Source organism: Mauremys mutica, chromosome 2 (genome assembly GCF_020497125.1).
Source record: "Mauremys mutica isolate MM-2020 ecotype Southern chromosome 2, ASM2049712v1, whole genome shotgun sequence".
Classification (NCBI taxonomy): Eukaryota; Metazoa; Chordata; order Testudines; family Geoemydidae; genus Mauremys; species Mauremys mutica.
In genome coordinates this window covers 250,238,266-250,257,045 of record NC_059073.1, presented here as the reverse complement: position 1 = coordinate 250,257,045, position 18,780 = coordinate 250,238,266, and the positions used below count along the sequence as shown (strand labels likewise).

The 18,780-nt window shown below is 41.1% G+C and overlaps 1 protein-coding gene across 2 annotated transcripts in view; it reads right to left on the bottom strand.

Annotated features, from left to right (window-relative positions):
• Window positions 1-3,626: 3,626 nt before the first annotated feature.
• The window catches only part of FAM133B (family with sequence similarity 133 member B), a 29,039-nt gene continuing 13,885 nt past the window's right edge, over window positions 3,627-18,780 (bottom strand). The window contains exons 5-12 of one of the 2 annotated variants that reach the window (XM_045003123.1): window positions 18,616-18,648; window positions 18,121-18,189; window positions 15,578-15,673; window positions 13,715-13,798; window positions 13,494-13,541; window positions 8,739-8,834; window positions 6,843-6,890; window positions 3,627-4,902 (exon numbers count right to left, since the gene is read on the bottom strand). In XM_045003123.1, coding sequence (XP_044859058.1) covers window positions 4,816-4,902; window positions 6,843-6,890; window positions 8,739-8,834; window positions 13,494-13,541; window positions 13,715-13,798; window positions 15,578-15,673; window positions 18,121-18,189; window positions 18,616-18,648 — 561 coding nt within the window. In that variant the 3' untranslated portion in view covers window positions 3,627-4,815. The remainder of the gene's footprint in view (window positions 4,903-6,842; window positions 6,891-8,738; window positions 8,835-13,493; window positions 13,542-13,714; window positions 13,799-15,577; window positions 15,674-18,120; window positions 18,190-18,615; window positions 18,649-18,780) is intronic. The other variant, XM_045003124.1, reaches the window with a different exon arrangement.

The window sequence follows — 18,780 nt, the reverse complement described above, 5'->3', positions numbered from 1 at the left end:
TCGGTAACGCTAGCAGCGGCTTCCTGGTCGCTGCCCGAGTACGGGGGCGGGGCAGGTCCGTCTCTCAGCCGAACCGCGCTCACACACCTGTGCTGTCAGCAGCCGGAACTCGCTCCGCATCCCGGTGTGCCCCGGGCCCCCTCTAGTGCCCCTCGCCCCGCTACGGACTCAGCGGGGGCCCTGCTCGAGGCGCCTCGCGGCCGCCTTCAGCTCTGACCCTCCCTCCGAGCCGCCGGGAAGCTCCCCGCCCACCCGTCCTCTCGCTCCCCTGCCACTCTGCCGAGGCGGCCCGGATGGATCCCGCTCCGCTGCTGCTGCGCCCCCCGGCCGCTCGCAGCTGCCTTAGTCCAGGCTGTCTGGCGCTGGAGGCTTGAGAACCCGCCTCAAGTGCCACCTGCAGCTGCTGCTGAATTAGAGGCTGTTCACCTGGGGAAGTAAAACTCTCTCACTCCCTCCGCTTTGGGACAGTGAGTGGCAAATCGCTGTGCTCTAGGGGTCAGAGCTATTGGCCTGATAGTTTTGCACTTTGCCTTTCTTTCCTGTTTTCGCTTTTCCCACTGCATAATGGTTACTTACTGGGCAGCAGATAGTAAAGTTTGCTCTAGGCAGGGCCAACCCCAGGGGGGTGCGGGGCCTGGGACAAATCAACCTGTATGGGCCCCTCAACATTTTTTATACCGGTGAAATCTGGTGTGGGGAGGGGACACTAGGCTTGGAGTGGGGGCAAGGGATGACGGAGAATCACAGGGTGGCATCTGTGTTAGGGAGGCTCCCTGTGCTGGGGGGTCACAGAAAAGGGAGGGGTCTGGGGCAAAAGGGCAATGGATGGGGTCAGTCTGACAGGGGCATGTTCTGTCAGCACTAGGACGCTGGTGGCCAGTGCAGCAGCAGGCAAACAAGGAAAAGAAATACAACCCACACTTCCCGCCAACCCCCCGAGGCTGGCCAGGCCCCCAGCTAACCCCCAGGGCCAGGCTGGGCCCCTGAACCAACTCCAGTCCCTGGGGCTGGCCTGGCCCCCCCAGGCACCCCAACCCCACCCCCACATGACACATACTGAAGTGCAGGGCCCCCCAAAGCACGGGGCCCAGATGGTCATCCTGATTCGCCCTACCCAAGGGATGGCTCTGGCTCTAGGCTTGCACAGTTCAGTGCCTCCAAGTCAATCAATAAAGCTTGGACTGCTTATCCCTGCAACACCTTGCAGTGAGCAAACTCTACTGCAGCTTTTATTTATAACCAGTGAATATGAGGCAGGAAGTGGAACTTGCACATATCACCTTATTGTTCAGAAAAGACCTAGCGCAGTCCAAACCAGAGCTAAGACAGCTCAGTGGTTTTCAGAGGTCCAGTTCAGGTGCCAAAGCCCACCCTTTAGTCACTCAGCAACTGCAAATATTATATTGTATTAAAAGGCTTTAGTTTGCCAAGCTTTGACAAGCCTTTAAAACAATTTTCTTACCCTCTCATATGAAACAGTTTGGTATGAATATCTATTTAACATCACAAAGATATTAAACAGTGTCGCCCTTTTGTGACAGCTGTGTAGAATCATAAAAGGATACACACTTCTGATTCAAAGCTAAGCATCCAAATGTGAAACCGTTGGTTCTAAAGTTAGGTGTGACTATCTTTTTAAAGGTGCTGTATACTCATAACTCCCACTAAAGTTGATGCAGGAATTCAGCACCTGTGAAAGTCAGGCCATTTTTATTTTGGTGCCTACATGCCCACCTACAGGACATATGGCCTGGCCATTTGGGGATGTTACAAATACAGTCAACTAGCTTACTTTAGAAGCACAACCTACTTTGTAATTGTCACATCATAAGAAATGTCCTCTAAAACAAAAATGTATATAGATTTAAGTACATCATAGTAACCCTTAAATGTACATATGGTATACAACAGCATTCCTTAGCTGCTCTAATGCCAACCATCAGAGACAACATAAATTGGATAGAAATACTGTTGCCAGAGCACTGCCTAAAAGGTTTTATGCTTCAACAGGTTGACTGCACTCAGCACCCACTAATTAAATGGGAGTTGAGAGCACTCAACCCCTCTTAGGACCAAGCTATAATAAAAACTTTGCAGTGGATGAGAAGGCAAAAAAACATGATGGCTTCTGTTCCAAATAAAAACAATACAAAAAAATCAGTGTTTACCACATGTAAAAGGATAACAGTCAAGGGAAATAATTTTGTTCCAAGCTTAAGTGTATGGAGGCTAAACATTTACTAGCTACTTTATAGGCTAGTAGTTGACCATCTCTTAAAAAAAGGTGTACAAAAATAACTGTAAAAACGTAAAACATTTTAAATGCACACATTGCTAGTTCTGTACTTTCTTTCCATTGTATAAACAAACTGCTAACTGCTAAAACTGTATGTTTTATACATTTTTCTTTAGTTTCCTGAATTAGTAGACATTTCAGACTTTTCTATGAAGAAGTTTGACACTTATAATGCTCATGTATGCTGAAAAAGACTAATAATCCAGGGCTTTAACATTCTTACTAGGATACAAACACAAACTCACATAACCAATAAGCAAATAGTTCTGGCTACATTTGCCACCAACACCCACATTCTGGTATACTGAACTTACACAAGTTAAGAAAGCTACAATACTGTGACTAGACTATACACTTGCATCAGGGTTTGCAGTCAATGTGTAAAAATATAATAAATATACCTTAGTAGTTCCCGATGCTAATGTACATGCTTAATTTAATGCATGTGTAGTCCCACTGAAGTAAATGGGACTATTTATGTGAGTAAAGTCACATACCTGCTAATGAGTTTGCAGGATCAAGGCATTCATTTTCAATTTTTTGTGTTTTGCCTATAGCAGTTTCATAAGATTCAAGTAAGATTTCCTACCAGTAGTAGCATTTATAATTTAGTTCATTATAAATTTTAATCCAAAATTGCAATAGGACAAATTTTCAAATTAGTTTTTCAAAGCATCAAACGTGATTTAAATTACCATACTTCATTCTGTCTTGAAGTCTTACATTTATTCTCAATGATGCAATTGTCTTAAAAACCAGCAATTTTACCAAGCTGCAGCATGGATGAGTGATCAAGAACCCTTTCAATAAGTTTTAATCTAGTAGTGATAGGAAGTCAGTTTTGTAAAATAAAATTTGGATGTTTCCAAGAACTTGCTTGAAGTAGAAGTAAATTTGACTGAAGATTAGCAAAAATATTAGTATCTCTTTCTTTCTGTATGATCTGCAAATTTATGATTGTTTAGGAAATGTACTAAAATTCTTAAGTAGCAGAAAACTATGTTTTGTACTTCAGTAATGTACTTAAGGTAGATAGTAACTATCATGCATACAAGAGGTTGAGAGGGGTTGGTTTGTTCTACAGCAGAACATTTTGGAATATCTTAAAGGCAACAGCAGACCAGGCAATGGAAACAGAGTGAGAGGACGCGAGAGTGCGCACTTGTATAAAGCGTAAGTCCAAGGGTTGGTTTAGTTTTTGTGTATGTTTTGTTAATTTATCATGTTTCTTTTCTGTTTTTGTTACTGAAGTAGTTGCAGGTGCAAGTAAAAGAGCTCAATCTGTTTGTGTCAATATTCCATGGTCTGGTGGTCCAAAAATACAAAGACAAACTTTTTAAAGAGTATCTTTACTGAGATTCTGGCAGTAGTTTTATATAACAAGACACATCCGCATAACAGGTCTGCCACTGAACTTGCTTAGAGTAAAATCAGCTTCAATATGAAGCTGTTAGATATCAAAACCCTGCTTTTTACATGCTAAATATTTTCAGCAAGTGTGCATTTTATCACAGCAAATGAACTTACTATAAGAATAAAGTAAATACATACATGAAACTCCACACCTGGAACATAATTCATTAAAAAAAAATCACTAGTTACAACTGAATACCTGTACGTTATTTAAAAATGGTACAAAACATACAAAATAATTCTAAATATCTCAATGACAATGCAAAGGAAAAAAGCTACCAGTGTTTGCCAAAAATGTTCAGTTAAACTCAAAATTACTTTAAATGATATAATACATATTAATAGCACAGTATTCAGCATCATTTCAATAAAGTGGAGGTAAAGTCTTTTGGATGTCAAGTTATGCTGCAGTGTGTCACTGCTCTTACTTAATGAAGAAGTACATGCTAGAGGCCCAGAATTGTTTATTCAGGAAAAACCTGCTGATACCAGTTCTGATCTCCCTAGGAAATATAGCTGTTGTACTGTTAAAAATAGTTAGATTTTGCAAGGATCAAAGGCACCCTAATTCAGCTAGCCAAAATGGTAACACTCCCAAAAGAAAATAAAGGGCAAAATTATCATAAATACTTCTACAAAAGTAACCTTTAAAATTGTTACTATTCTATTCCCATTTCACAAATGGCATTAGTAGTCAGCAAGTATCAATAGTCTTATGTTATATTCCTCTTCAAGATGAATTTTTTATTTTATTTTTGCAGATTTAAAAATTGGACTATATTACTAACTTGTTAAAACACTAGTATCTAAAAGTTGCACTCTATTTCCTAATATTTTACATTTTAGCTGGACCACCCTCTCTCATGATTTTAAACTAACACTGGCTACTGTAATTAAAAAAAAATTGTACCCCAGGTATTAAGCAGCAGGCAACAACAATGGACTTTTTGGGCACATTAGCACCTGGCTGGCTATTGAAAGTCTAGTAATATTTCTAAAACACTGGAAAACTCATGCAGTGTGGTAAAGTTTGCGATAATTTTCACAGTTGAAGTTTCCTTTAGTCATTGCACTTTTGTTGAAGGGACAGGCTTGATTTTTAAGTGTTATTCTGAATCTGAACTTGAACCAGCTGTCTTCTTTTTCTTCTTTTTACTGTGTTTCTTGTGCTTCTTTCTCTTTTTTGTTTTATCCTTTAAAACAGTTAAATAGTGTAAGTTATTTCATAAGCCAAAACCCATCTATTAAAATTCAGCTAAGGAAGTGGTGTAAGAACTTTGAAAGGGTGTTTTGTTCAAAAGTATTTCAGATAAAAGATTACTACATAAATAAATAGTATAAAACAAACAAACAAAAAAGAATACTATGAATGTTTTTTTTTTAAGTTAGTTCTATTTTGGTCTGGTAAGAGGTCTGAAATAGTCATTGTCTCTAATTTTGTTTCCAAATCTTTTAATCAAATGAACACTTTATGAATTTTTGAGAAATCAATAAGATAATGGGGGTTTGTGATGCAAATGGCATTCTGCATACTTGTGAAAGAGCAGGGTAGGAAGCCCTATTTAATCACATTTTAGTTAGATTTCCCCATTCCTGACACAGTAAAATAAACTGTCCTAGGTTCCAGTCTCCAGCACTTATGCCTCATTTAATTTGGGATAATGTAAGAGCTCAACTTTGAAAGCCCTTATACAGTCAAGGAAAGGCTGCAGGATCAGAACCTAACATTAATACTCTAAACTCAGAAACACTTATGCTAATAGAATAACCCTCTTGTCCTTAGTCAGGCAGAATTTCAGTAGTTCTTCCTGAGTAAGGCATGCAGGTTTACATTGTATGCTATAACAATGATACACAAGAGTTGTCACTATATATATGTATTCTACTATACACAAGATATATAGCTTCAGTGCAGTATACAATGTATGTAATGTACATATATTTCAAAGAAAAAGCTCAACACATCAACTATTGGTAGTCACATGGATGACAACCTGCCCAACTCTGGAAAATTTATAACAAATCTGTATGTAGATTACATATTGAACAAAATAGTCTAAGACTAATTAATGCAGAAGGTCCTTGTAAAGAAATTAGTTAAACACAAGATCCTCATCCCGGCTCCTAACCCGTTGTACTGGGTAAAAGGGCATAAAGGGAAGGTAAAAGCCCCTTATTCAGTTGGAGGAGAATTTCTCAGCCTAGGCACTACTGGAACAGCCTTTTGAGGACTCTTTCCCAAACTGTGCCAGGGGAGAGACTCAGTATCCAGTGCCAGGGAGAATGAGCACTGCTGGGGCCCACAGGGCAGCTGCTGTAACCTACACAGGCCTCCAAGGCTGTTCAAGTTATGCCAGGGGCCCTGAAGCCACCCAAAATCAAGAGGGAACAAAGATGTTTTAAAACTGCCTTGACTCCTTTCCCCATCCTCTTTCTGGGCTGAGTTCAGTGCTGCACCTTATAGGCTATGTCTAGACCAGTGCAGGACTAGCCACACTCAGGTGGCTAGCCTGTGTTGCAGACCACGCTGCAACATCCACAATGGTATTTTTAGTTTGAGCATAGCTAGCGTATGTCTGTCTACCAGTCTGAGAAGCACACTCCCAGATGCAATGTACATCCACTTTATGAGGCATAGAACAGAATATCTTCCTACATATTGTAGAGCAGGATTTATACTATAAACCCATATGATATACGCTGGTAAATATTCCATTTTATTAATGTGAACATGAGTAAACATATTTGACATTTACTGCATCTAGAAAATAACTTTTCTACTCATACATTCCTGTATTTAGATAACATACAGTTATCTCTAGGAATTATTTTGGGGAAGTTCTGTGGTCTGTGTTATATAGCAGGTCAGACTAGATGATCACAATGGTTCCTTCTGGCCTTCGAATCTACAAATACAGGGCCAAATTCTGTTCTCGGGTACACTGATGTAAAGGCCAAGGAGCTTCCAGAAGTAAATTGAGTTATTCTTGATTTACAACTATGTACCTGAGAGTAGAATTTTCCATAAAATGTTCAACTTTGTAAAGGGTGTTGTCTGAGACTACAAAAGTACCTGCGAATTTTTCACAGTTAAGACACTTTCTAAATATATGAGAATAGGAATGATACTTGCTGTTACTTTCTCTCTTTCTTCACTGTTTTTTTTCTTTTTCACTTGTACCTAAAAAAAATTAATTAATAAGCTTTTGTGGCAGAACAATATTTCCAAACATACCTGTAAGTAAAAAGTTTTAGCTTTGGCTCTAAAACATGATGGCACAATATGGTACAGCATACAATGTTGTAACAATATGAAGAAATACACTGGGATATCTGTGCTATTTTCTGCAAATCATTCTATCCAGTATCATCCGGTTTTGGAAATAAAAAATGCTGAGTGCTTTCAAGGAAACAATGTCTGTCTACTTATACAACATATAGCATAGCAGGGAATTATCATGTAGATGCCAGTAAAATTATTAAAACTAGCTATGTGAAAAAAATCCATAATAACTCAAATTTTCCCTAGCCTTCACGTAGTCTGGAATTCTATATGGAAAACAGGGTGGATAAAAATGGATAATTTAAATAAAATCAATTTTTAAAATTTATATTAAATACAGGTTTATTTAAAAAAAATAAAGCTATTTAAACTTGAATTTGAAATTTACCTCTGAAATTATGACAACCTATTCTGGACGTAACTTACTATAATATATCAAAATTATTTAAATAAAAAAAATATTAAGCAGTACATGTTTGCTGTTGAAGTTTTAAAGAAAGACATACTACTGAACTGGAGGAAGTCACTGTCTAAGTACCCTGTAACCAGAGTTTGCTGAAATGCTAACTCAGCTTTTGACAGTGGAAGCCTCTTCTGCAAGTGCAAAAAGAAAATTTTCTTCCTTTCAGTTTATTCCACTGGTTCAGTTCAAAGAACAGTTGATTCAAAGTTAAGAAACCAACTGGGAGTTGAAAAAGCACAAAAACTTGCTTTCCTCTTCCAAGCTATGAATAAAAGCTATAAGTGAGAGGATGAGATCTACTAGTTCTACAGTCCTAAAGGACACAGTGTCCAGAAACAAATCAGTTAAATTCACTAACTACAGATATTTCCTTTGTTTAATACATCAGTTTTAAATACGAAACATGTTTTGATAAAAAGAATCAATATCAACCATCTAGTAAATGCCTCGTTCATCATTTTTGCTAACATAATAAAAAAAAGTAAAAATTAAGAGCTCAATAAATGTAAGATAAGCTAGATAACTGCTTGAATAAATGTGTATCAATACAGTGTATCCTACTAAGAGGTACAAAACTTAGTGCTAAATTAGGTGTAAACAAACATGTTGTAATGGTATCAACCAATGAAAATCAACCTTTAATAAAAAGTACAAAAGCAAAACAGAGCTAAAACTATTTAAATCAAGGTTTCCTGCTTACTGATTTAAATCATGATTAAAATCGGTGATTACAAGTACTGGATTTAAATCAATCCACAGTGATGAAAGGATCTCCATATTAGAACAGGGACTAAACTCAGATTAACCCCCTTGATTTAAAAAAACCAAACATTGCAAATGTAATCAATGTCCAGTGGTAACTAACATTAATAGAAGTGAGATGGAAATCCCCTGCCTTTGTACACACAGTAATGAAATGATAGTCCCATAAACTGTCAATATATCAAGCATTTAATGTGATGTTAGTGAATATTATGGTATTCAGAATTTTAACTATAACAAAATAGTTCAAAATAATCAGTAAGTGGTAAGCATTCTAACTAATGAATTGCAAGAGTCCTTATTAAATAGGCGAGTGCTTATATAACTTTGAGATAGGTCATATTGCTGAAATCCAATTAAACTGGATAAATTAAACTGAACAGCTTGAAGATAATACATAATTTGCCACTTCATCTATTGATGAGTTAAGCACAGTCAAATTAGCTTACTCACTTAGGCACATTTAACTTCTCAAATATACTTTTTTAAAATTTGAAATCTAGGTTGTATTTCACACTGACCTCCTCTGTAGGATCTGACTCTGATAAGGACTCAGATGATAAAGGTCCATTCCCACGATCAATTTTCTTCCTTTTCCTACTAAGACTTTTGTTGTCCTACACAAAATAAAACACATAAGTACAGCCTTTAAAATAATACAAGACTTAGACTGTGACAAAAACACTGCCTTTAATGTTTCATTTAAATTATGGAATCATAGATATGTATGATTAGAAGGGACTTCAAGAGGTTATTTAGTCCACCCCATGTGAAGGCAGGACTAAGTATTTCTAGAATACAAATATAAAATATTCTCAATTTTGTTAAAAAGAAAATTTTGAACTACTGAAGTAATTATGCATCAGCACCAAGAAACTGAATACAATAATCAATGCCACTGTCTAATAATCTTCAAGAGACTCTTAGCAGAAATGAATTTTTTGATACTGCTTAGCTTCATTACATTAACTACTACACTTTTTTTAAGGTAGGGAAAATATTGCAATACATTTTAAAATATTTAAAATAAAAATCATATAACATAATAAACATTTAAAATAAAATATGTTGCACAAATTCAAATGAAATTGAGATGCAGACTACTTAGTAAATTTGAATATATTTATTGCAGCTCTTCTACTTGCTCTGCTACTGAGCTAAGAGTACAGCTCCACCTATAGGTCCAACTGTGAACAGCAGTAGCTGTTTAATACCAGCTTGTAGCTGCAATATTAAGTTTTTTAAATGTACTTAAAAAAAAAAAAAGCTTAGATCTGCAGAAGTTGATAACATTGGTCACACTTGTCCAGGCCAGCTTCATACTTGCACTGGGCCAGGCAAATGGGATTCTGCAAAGCTGATATGGAACCTCCTCTTTCCACCCAGCTCTTCAAGGCTAGGAAGGGAAAAGGAAGATCGTGTGCTCTCTATCCTCCTGGGATCTGAGACTCAGTAGTCTTGGTTACCTCCATCTAATAAAATGAGGGGACAGAGTAGAACCCTCAGCCCTTCCTACAGGCACTGAGGAAGTGGTATTGCAAGTGAAGCAGCCAGGATGACAGGTATTGAAATAAGGGAAAATGGGAGAGAAATGTGGCAGCAATCACTGTATGTGTAAACCTAACCAGGGAGAAGAGGCGGAGGTAAGAACTGCTGTTTTGAAGATCTGCTACTGAGGTAACAGATTTAGTAGGGCAAGGAAAAAGTATTTCTGAATTTGGAATGTGGCGAGGACATAGAAGAGAATCAGTGCATTTGGTGTGCATGAAACAGAATTGATGAGTCAGACTGAACAGAAAGGTAACAGAGGTGACTGAACAGGGGAGGTGAATAGAGGTGAGTGCGACACAGAGACCTGTTTGTAAAGGATCTCCAGTTCTTTGCAAACAGCTCTCACCTTGGACCTGACAAAACCACTACACCAAACACATCTTACAGGATATTTATCCATAAAGAGTAACGTGGACGGTATCTACAGAAAGCTCACAATTTGTCAAGACTCAATCACTGTGAGATGTATGTATAGATAGTATTTAATGAATAATGTATTTATATTGAAAGTATGCTCTATGGACTTGGAGTAGAACTTGGTCACTGGGGGCAATGTTTCTCGATGACCCATGAAGGAGCTTTCACCTCTCCCATGTCAGCCAACTATGTAATGCAATGTGCAATTGTCTACCATTGCCATAGTCAATGGAAAACCATCAGGGACAAGACAAACAATAAAAACCACCTAAAGGCAGACAAGAAACTACAACAAGACAGGGGTTCACCCTTTCTGTGAATAGAAACAAAAGTCTGTTTTCAATATAACAGAGTGTAGGGAAAAGCACTCTGTAAACTCCTGGCACAGAGAGATGCTTTCATGTACGTTTGGATCCTGGTTCTTGAGAAACCAGCCAGCTCTGCAATGGACTGAACTTTGGGGGGAAAATCTATTTTATTAGATAGGAAGGGTAACTACTGATAAGTGTAGAACCAGGTTTGCTTTTTATGATTTTATTTTGTATTGTAAGTACTTGTTTCCATCACTCACTCTCATTTCTCATTAAATCTTTATTCTTTCTTAAATAAACCTTCTTTTGTTTTATTTTACATTCTCACAAGTGCTGTGTGGTTTACAGGAGCAGTAGTTTATGCTAAGACTGGTAAACTGGGGTACGCCTCATCTTTGGGTGCAGAGGATCCAGAAATTCTGTGAGTAGCTAGTGTTAGGGCTGGATATCAGAGGGGAACGATTCAAAGGGATTCGGGGATTGAAGTGCACCTGTGTTAACCTGCTGATAAAAGAAGGAATGTTATAAGCACAGAAGAGAGTGCTGAGTGAGTGGCAGTGTTAGGGAGCTGATGCCCCGCTACCTTAAGACAGACTTCTCCTTGCTGGAGGCAGAGGCTAATAAGATGACCCTCAGTCCTCGGTATAAATTAAAAAAAACAAAACAGAAGACCACCTGAAAGCCACTTAGACATTTGTTCTTGAATTCACCCTATCTGCTTGAACAAGTTTGCAAATTTGTCACATAACTAGCAATTTTTGTACTATTGGGACCAGATTTTCTTAAGAGCTCAGCACTCAGCAATTGGCAACAATTATTTAAATAGAACAGGGGTAGGCAACCTTTCAGAAGCGGTGTGCCGAGTCTTCATTAATTCACTCTAATTTAAGGTTTCGCATGCCAGTAATACATTTTAACGTTTTTAGAAGGTCTCTCTCTATAAGTCTATAAACTATTGCTGTATGTAAAGTAAACAAGTTTTTTAAAATGTTTAAGAAGCTTCATTTAAAATTAAATTAAAATGCAGATCTTATCAGTTTAGTGCAGTGGTTCTTAACCTGGGGTGCACGCACCCCCTGGGGCAGGGCCAGTGCAAGGATATTTTGCGCCCTAGGCGAAACTTCCACCTTGTGCTCCCCACCCCGCACATCGGTTCATTGAGGGGCAAATCCCAACGAGCCTTTATAGACCCCATGGGCCAGCTTGCCTAGGGGCCAGCCATGCCCAGGGGTTGCTCCCCAGACGAGGTTCTCCCCTCCCCGCCCCCTGAACTCCCCTGGAGGGTGCACAGCCCCCCTGCGAGCCCTCCCCATTCAGGTGGCCCCTGCCCCGAGTCCACTCACTGGCTTTGCCGGGCTTGGGCCGCTGCAGCAGCTCGGCAGGGAGAAGCCGCCTTCCGGAGGCACCGGAGAGCCAGAGCGTCTTGCTTGTGGCAGCAGCGAGCCCCAGCCATGGAGGAGCCAGTGCGGTGCCGCTAGCGGGGAGCAGCTGCGCCCCCCCGCCCCTCCTGCCCAGGCTGCGGCCCGGCGCCCCCCTGGGGGCTCCTGCAGGCTGCAGTGGACGTATGCGGGCGCCAGCCCCCATGCCCCCCCCCGGCTCCCTCCTCACCTAGTGTTACCATATTTCAACAATCAAAAAAGAGGGGAGAGCCCTGCCCTAGCCCCGCCCCCATCCACTCCCTCTCACTTCCCACCCCGATTGCCGCCCCAGCTCCTTGTCTCCTGACTGCCCCCTCCTGGGACCCCGCCTCTAACTGCCCCCCAGAACCCAACCCCCTACCTAAGCCTCCCTGCTCCTTGTCCCCTGACTGCCCCCTCCTGAGGCCCCCCCCACCCTAACTGCCCCCCATGGATCCTACCCCCCACCTGTCCCCTGACTGCCCCAACCCTTATCCACACCCCTGCCCCCAGACAGACCCCCGGGACTCCCACGCCCCATCCAACCACTCCCCGCCCCCTGACAGGACCCCCAGAACTCCCGACCCATCCAACCCTCCCCCTGCTCCCGGGACTCCCCTTACAAGGCCCATGCCGGCCAGACGCTGGCTCCACGTGGAGGCAAAATTCCACATGGAGTGCTGAGGCAGTGGGAGGGAGGAGCTGTGAGCGACGGCTCACACTTCCGGGAGCCGCAGAACCCAAGCGTGGTGAGGGGAGAACCGGGGGGTGCGCCTGCCTGAGCTGCGTCCTGGTGCCCCCCCCGGGGGGCTCCTACAGCGGATGCATGCGGGCGGTGGTCCCTGTGCGCCCCTCGGCTTCCCCCTCGCCGTGCTCAGGCTCTGCAGCTCTCGGGAGTGTGAGCCACCACCGCTGCCCCTCCTGCAGCAGGCTCAGGGCCCCGCACCCCGGCGGCTCACACTCCCGGGAGCCGCAGAACCTGAGCGTGGTGAGGGGGGAGCCGGGGGCCGTGCCTGCCTGGGTTTCAGCCCAGTGCCTTCCCCTGCCCGAGGGCTCCTGCAGCGGATGCATGTGGTCCCCATGCACCCCCCGGCTTCCCCCTCACCCTGCTCGGTCTCTGCGGCTCCCGGGAGTGTGAGCCGCCGCCCCTCCCACAGCAGGCTCAGGGCCCCATGCCCCAGCGTCTCTCACTCCTGGGAGCCGCAGAACCTGAGCGCTGTGAGGAGGGAGCCGGGGGGCACGCCTGCTGCCAGTCTGGCGTCCCGGCCGCCGGCCCCGCTCAGCCTCTGCTGGCCTGGGGTTCCATTCACTCAACCAGCCGCGCGCTGAGCAGGGCCGGTGGCCGGGACCCCAGCTGGCAGCCGTGTGCCAGGCAAAATCGGCTCGCGTACAAAGGTGGCACGCGTGCCGTAGGTTGCCGACCCCTGAAATAGAAGCCGAGGACCTTTGAAAATCAGGCCTCAAATGTGCAAGCATAGGCTCACAACTGCCATACACGCAAGCCTTGTGCCTCTATTTAAAAATGTGATCCTTTGTCTATATTTGTATAAAATACAGTTTTGAGACAGTTTTTTATTTTTCCAAGTACTTAATATTTTACCTTTTCTCTTTCATGTTCTTCCTTTGATTTTTTCTTTTTTGTGCTGTCCTAAATAGAAGGTGAAAATAATTAATTTTTACATAGTGGCTTCAGCACACAATGGTATGAATCACAACAGAATCTTGACCAGATATCATTCACTGTATAAATGGACATACTTTTCAAAGCTGTTATGGTTGTTCTGAGTTACAGTGCTAACAAATTGCTCTGAGATATTTTACCTGGAAATTCACATGAACATTATGTACAACTGCTTCTGTCCTTGCCCTGCAGTACGCAAAGACACTGCTCTTACTCTGGTAGGCCTGTGGGGAATCAAGGAATAGATTGTTGCTCAGCAGAACATGCAGACAACCTAGACAGAGGTCAGCCACCATCACTTTGCTCCTCAAAATCTTTTAAAAACCCATGCTATCATGGCAGAGTCCACATGCGCTGGGTGAGAAAAGAGCCCTTCGGGAGATCCTAGGGGACAGGATGAAGTCTAGGATGAAGCATACTCCCCATAGAACAGTTCATATTCTGCTTGAGATCCCCATGTACGGAGTGCCTCTCTGCTGTCTGGTCAGAATACAAGACAAGTAATTTCTATTGAAAGCATAGCAAAGAGGCATATTGTGAATGAGCCAGCAGAAAAAGCAGAATGCAAGCAGAGCCAACAGAATGAAGAAAGTATCAGAGATGGAGAATAACTAAGAAGGAAGAAATGGTAAGGTTGTGAGTCTCTCCACCCACCTCACCTCAGCTGATGGGAGAGAGAAAGAATGAAGGCTTCTGTCCTCCAGTTCAGCAGCAGGAGGTATCTAAATGTCATGTCCCCCCACCATATGTGAGGGGGATGAATTTTCAAATGTATATTAACAAAAACTGGTGTGTGTGTATATGTATGTGAGGAATAATTTAATTATTTGATATCTATGGATGAAAAACTCTATATAAAGAGCTAGTTCTTATTATTTGTATAGCACATACACTAAGCGAGGTACTTTACAGATAAATGAAGACAGGATTGAGCCCCAAAGAGCTTTCATAAATGGCGTCTTAGATTACCAGTTTTTAAGCCAAAAATATAATTACTACCTGCTATAGTGTAAAGAATTGTTGACAGATGACAGGCTCCTTACAATTTGTTTATTTTCTAGTTTACACAGGATGAAGTCCAAAATTCATATGAGAAAGTTTAGTTCATTGGGCATGCACTGCTCCAAATAGAGCAAAGAAAAGGGAAACCTCCCCATAACTGCTTTTATGAAAGGCTCGATTTGTGCTGCAGAGTGTACAATTTCTGAAGGGAAAGTACTTTTCCCACAGACATCTGGTAAGACAGTATTTTGAGCACTGGTATCCTGTCAGACCTTCATTTAAAAAAACAAAACAAAAAACAAAACCTACATGTGAAAACAACACATTGACAAAGAATTAAGACATTTATAGGTTTTAAATGTTAACTTATTTTACACTAAAACCGAGCTTGTTAGGGCAGGAAATAAGGCAAAATGCATATTTATAATTCAAAAGTTAGTGATAATAGTTTGGAATCATTGACAAGTCTGCTCTCTAAAGAGCAAACTATTCCTTTCAGCCAGCATACTAAGCTCAAATGGGATAATACTTCTTGGAGCATGGAAGCAGAAGGCTGGAAGCACTGCTTGCTCCCATAAAGTAGCATTGGGTATGTCTACACTACCTGCCAGATCGGTGAGTAGTGATTGATCTACTGGGGATCAATGTATCGCGTCTTGTCTAGATGCGATAAATTGATCCCCGAATGTGCTCCCCGTCGACTCCAGAACTCCTCCACGGTGAGAGGCGAAAGTGGAGTTGACGGGGGAGCGGCGACCGTTGATCCCGCGCCGCGAGGACGCGAAGTAAGTCAATCTAAGTCGATCTAAGATACGTCAACTTCAGCTATGCTATTCTCATAGCTGAAGTTGCATATCTTAGATAGATCCCCCCAGTGTAGACCAGGCCATTGTATGTTTGAAAGAGAAATAAAAAAGTGGATATGCAAAAACAAAATCAGATAATGTTTACAACATATATAAAAGAAAACGTCTCAACACTAATACATCATTACATTTTACCTTGCTATCTGATTCAGAATCAGAAGTAGAGCTTTCAGAAGATTTCCGCAAGGAGCGATACTTCTTCTTTCTCCGTTTTTTCCCTTGTTTCTTATCCTATCCATAAATGTTTTAGAGAAAAAGTTTGTATTTGTTCATAGTGAAGCTATAAGTGAATATTAAATCTGAAGAACACAGAAACCCAACGTCCTATATGTAAGTATGCTCTCTTGATGAATACAGCATTACAGAGATGATTGGCTCTTAGAGTGGATGATATTCATAATTTTTCTGCATTTATTCAAAATTTATATTAGTGATAAATCCAAATTTTTTCTAGTTTCCTTGTGTATTACTTTTTTCCACAGTATATCATAGGGCCTGACTCTTCATCTTCAAAGTGATCTAGCCTAAAATGCCATGAACAGATTTTTTTCAAAGTAATAATGGTGTGCCCGGGTTTTATTTTTAATTTAGAGGGGAAAATATCTTTCTTTAAAGAAATGCCAACACACAATTCTCTGTAAAAATCAAAGTGAATCCAGTTTATAAACCTGCCACCCAAAATAAATATTGTTCATACAGAAGTTCTTATTTGTGGTCAAGAGGATAACCTTACTTAGCCAATGCATAAAAAGATAGAGTAAAATATTTAGGTAGATGCAGCCTAAAATCTACATGTAAAATATATATACTGCAAAAACCAGTGTTAAAGTTAACATCATGAACCAAAATTACTTTTTTAAAACAAGTGTTTCATTAGTGTTCTTTTAATATGTTATACAATCTATTTTGGTGCACAGAAAAATCTATTAATTGAACAGATATATTAACGTCATGTTCATTTCTATACTTCTTTATGCACTAGAAGTTTCTTTCCTTGCTGTAAAGAAAGAGGCAAGTCTTCTATCTCCCTGTGAGAGCTCTGCAGATTTGCCTTTCTTGTTCCCAACTGCATACTTCCTTTCTTCAAAGCATCACTTGAAAGCCACCTTGGGGCTTGCTTTATAACCAACTGTTTCACAATAAATCAAAGAGATTGCTACTACCACTCCTTCCAGCAGGTTTGCTATCTCTGTAGCACTCTTAAGGGTTTGGCTACACTTGCAGCTGTACAGTGCTGGGAGTTAAAACTGTCTTCGTACAGCTGTGTAGGGAAAGCGCTGCAGTGTGGCCACACTGACAGCTAACAGCGCTGCAGCATGGCCACATTTGCAGCATTTGCAGCGGTGTTGGGAGTGGTGCATTATGGGCAGCTATCCCAGCGTTCAAGTGGCTGCAACGTGCTTTTCAAAGGAGGGGGGTGGGGTGGAGTGTGACAGGGAGCGTGGGGGAGACAGAGAGAGTGGATTTTTGGAGCTGACACTGTGTCAGCTCCCTGCCTTGCAAGTTCCGACCCTTTCCCCCACCCCTCTCTCATTCACTAAATGCAAATAGCCTTGTTTTTTTCCTCATAGACCAGATAAGCAGCTGCTCCGAAACGGACCCCCCCCCGCTGTTTCCCTCCTCAAGCAAACACTAGTTGTGGACATTCATCCCCCTGCCTGCCTCTGCTCGAGCAAACAGTAGCTGTGTTTGGTTTTTAGATAAGCAGCTCCGGGAGCCCCGAGTTCACAACAAAACAAAGAGAGGCATCACAACAAAACAAAGACTGTTATCTTTACTTAAAAGCATTATGGGAAGGTTCCGGAGGTCAGTTACAGCGTAGTAAGATTAATCACTGTTTACACTGGCACTCCAGTGCTGCAGCACCAGCGCTATTCTCTTTATTCCTTTCGTCGAGGTGGAGTACAACCAGCGCTGTAGCCAGGGAGATACAGCGCTGTATGTGCCTTGCCAGTGTGGACAGGGAGTAAGTTACAATGCTGTAAAGCCACCACCAGTGCTGTACCTCTCAAGTGTAGCCAAGCCCTAAGTCTCTGCTAGGCTTCTGAGTGAAGTGCCAATGCTAAGGGACCCAATCATGGGCTCAGAGCTCTCAACTCCTTTTGAATTCAATGAAAGCTGAGGGCCCGCAACAAATTGTCGACCAAATGTTAATCTGTTACACAATAGCAGAGACCACAATTGTGAGGCCAGAAGTTAATTATTTTAACCAGTTTGTTTGAGAATTGCGTATTCACAATATTATCATGTATTCATTTGGTTATAGGAAATATCAGGTCTTTAACTCATTCACCTTTTAAAAACTAGTTATATAGTTTCAGATCTCACAGATAAACCAATAACCCTTCAGGTATAATTAACAGGGTACTAACAGACAAATTATCTAAAAGGCTACTGTTCCTGAAATGTACGGCCATGAATGGTTACTATTAATAAAAATTTATAGTGTGTAAACAGATGCATAAGTAGTTGCTAAATTGGGGCCTCTATTAAAATGCTGACTAATCTACAATCACTATTTCCATGTTAAAACAAGAACCATACATTTCTTCTTGAATGCATCACCCTAATAATAACCTGAATAAGAGAGTAAGTGGCACCAGCAAATTCTAGAATTATACACTAGCATATTTTAAAAGAAAATACAAAAATTACAATTCTGGAATGTTAGTTCTCACCTCATCATCAGAATCAGATGAACTGCTGGAAGAATCAGAGCTTGATGAAGAAGAGGAAGATGAAGACAACTTGACCAAACACAACAAAAATTAAAGCTTGTGAGATGAAGCATTTTGTCTGTTTGAGAAATAGTTAAAGGAACATCCAAATACTCTCCCAAATTTGTCTCTGCATTTGCAAATATTATCTATATTGATCTTAGTTCCAAGAGTCTAGCCTGTGGAGATGTTCTTAAATTAAGCTGTATGAGTGATATTTCCTCAAACAAACAAACAAATGTATGGCATTCTAGCCACATTTTCTATTTTTAAAGTTAGACCACCTTATTTTTAAACCTTTTCCCCTCAAATACAAACTAAACTACTACTCTCAGATAACAGGTAACATAAGCATAGTTATTTAAACATCTATGTAAAATTCCAAATTACACTCTTATTTTATCTTTTCAGGAACTCAAGACACGTAAAACTTAAAAACCTGAAAACTTTGCTCACCCTATTTGATTTCTTCTTTTCCTTTTTCTTTTTCTAAAAAGAAAGAGACAATTTTGTTATACTGTATCATGGTCTCTTGACATGTCACAGACAAGGAAAGTCGTTCTGAATTTGCATTTTGACTTGTGTTCTTTGGTGATGGCTGTTTCAGTGCAAGAATGTCAC